Source organism: Prunus dulcis, chromosome 5 (assembly GCF_902201215.1).
Source record: "Prunus dulcis chromosome 5, ALMONDv2, whole genome shotgun sequence".
In the NCBI taxonomy this organism is placed as follows: domain Eukaryota; kingdom Viridiplantae; phylum Streptophyta; class Magnoliopsida; order Rosales; family Rosaceae; genus Prunus; species Prunus dulcis.
In genome coordinates, this window is record NC_047654.1 from 15,613,753 (window position 1) to 15,615,230 (window position 1,478).

General features: G+C 40.9%; 1 protein-coding gene across 1 annotated transcript in view; it reads right to left on the minus strand.

The window, feature by feature from the left end:
* Positions 1 to 1,109: 1,109 nt before the first annotated feature.
* LOC117629125 overlaps positions 1,110 to 1,478 on the minus strand; it is a 1,102-nt gene continuing 733 nt past the window's right edge. Inside the window, exon 2 of the mRNA XM_034361631.1 lies at positions 1,110 to 1,270. Coding sequence (XP_034217522.1) covers positions 1,110 to 1,270 — 161 coding nt within the window. The remainder of the gene's footprint in view (positions 1,271 to 1,478) is intronic.

Sequence of the window (1,478 nt, forward strand, 5' to 3'; positions counted from 1 at the left end):
GTTCTACAATGCACATGTTGCATTGTGCCATGATGTCATTAATACTCCTCCACTTGTGAGGTGTGTGATCAAGCCTTTGAGTCTCTTCAAGCATTTCTTCCCCTTGAGGTGCAATTTCTTCTTCCATCTGCATTTGAGTATCCAAGAACTGAGAGTGATCATCTAATACCCTCTGTTCAGTTTCTGCAGTATCTTGATTTCCATCTGGCATAGGTACTCCCACATCTGCATTGCTAGGATTCTCCCATTTCCATGAGGCTTCTTCATCAAAATAGACATCCCTAGACAAGATAATCTTTCTTGTCTTAGGATCATACAGTCTATAACCTTTTTCACACACTCCATAGCCCACAAAAATGCATTTGTGACTGTTTTCTTCCAACTTGTGTCTCAAAACAGAAGGAATAAGCACATGACATAGGCATCCAAACACTTTCAAGTGTGCAATACCTGGCTTTCTTCCTGTGTAGGCCTCAAATGGTGTCATTTTCTCAAGAGATTTAGAAGGACCCCTGTTGAGAAGGTAGACTGCTGTATGAACAGCTTCTGCCCAAAACTCATAAGGAAGACTCTTTTCATGTAGCATAGACTTTGCCATCTCAATCACTGTCCTGTTCTTCCTCTCAGCAACACCATTTTGTTGAGGAGAGTATGCCACTGTCAGCTTTCTTTGTATTCCTGCCTCATTGCAGTATGTAAGGAATTCATTTGACATGAATTCTCCACCTCTATCACTTCTAAGTGATTTCACTTTGTGTCCACTCTGCAATTCTGTCATTGCTTTGAACTTCTTGAAACATTCAAAAGCATTGGATTTATTTCTGAGAAAATAAACCCAAGCCATTCTTGTATAGTCATCAATGAATAGCAGAAAGTATCTATTCTCTGACATTGATGCTATCTGCATTGGACCACAGATGTCAGTATGAACTAATTCAAGTGGAAACTGAGCTCTCCAAGTAGATTCTGCAGGAAATGAGTCTCTATGCTGCTTTCCCAGCTTGCAGCCTTCACACACTGCTAAATCCTTCTCCAGACTAGGCAGTCCATGAACCATGTCTTGATTTGCTAGCATCTTGATGCTTTGATCATTAAGATGACCCAGCCTTTTATGCCAAGTCTGCAAACTGTGAGTCACACTTGCTCTCAGCACCAACTGAGTAGCAGGTACCATTGTGAGAGAAACACCTATTGCTAGTCATTGGAACCTTAGCTATAGGATTTTGCAGTGACCAATCATCAAAAATTTTCACCATTCCCTTTCCAAATACTAAACAATACCCATGTTCCATCATCTGACCAACACTTAGCAAGTTCTCTTCCAAACCAGGCACCAACATCACTTCTTGAATGTGTTTTCTGCCTGTTTTGGTTTCTATCACAAGAGTACCTTTTCCTGCAACTTGAACTATCTCTCCAGTCCCCATTTTCACCTTGGAAGTTACATCCCTTCGAATGTCTATCAGTAGCCTTTCATC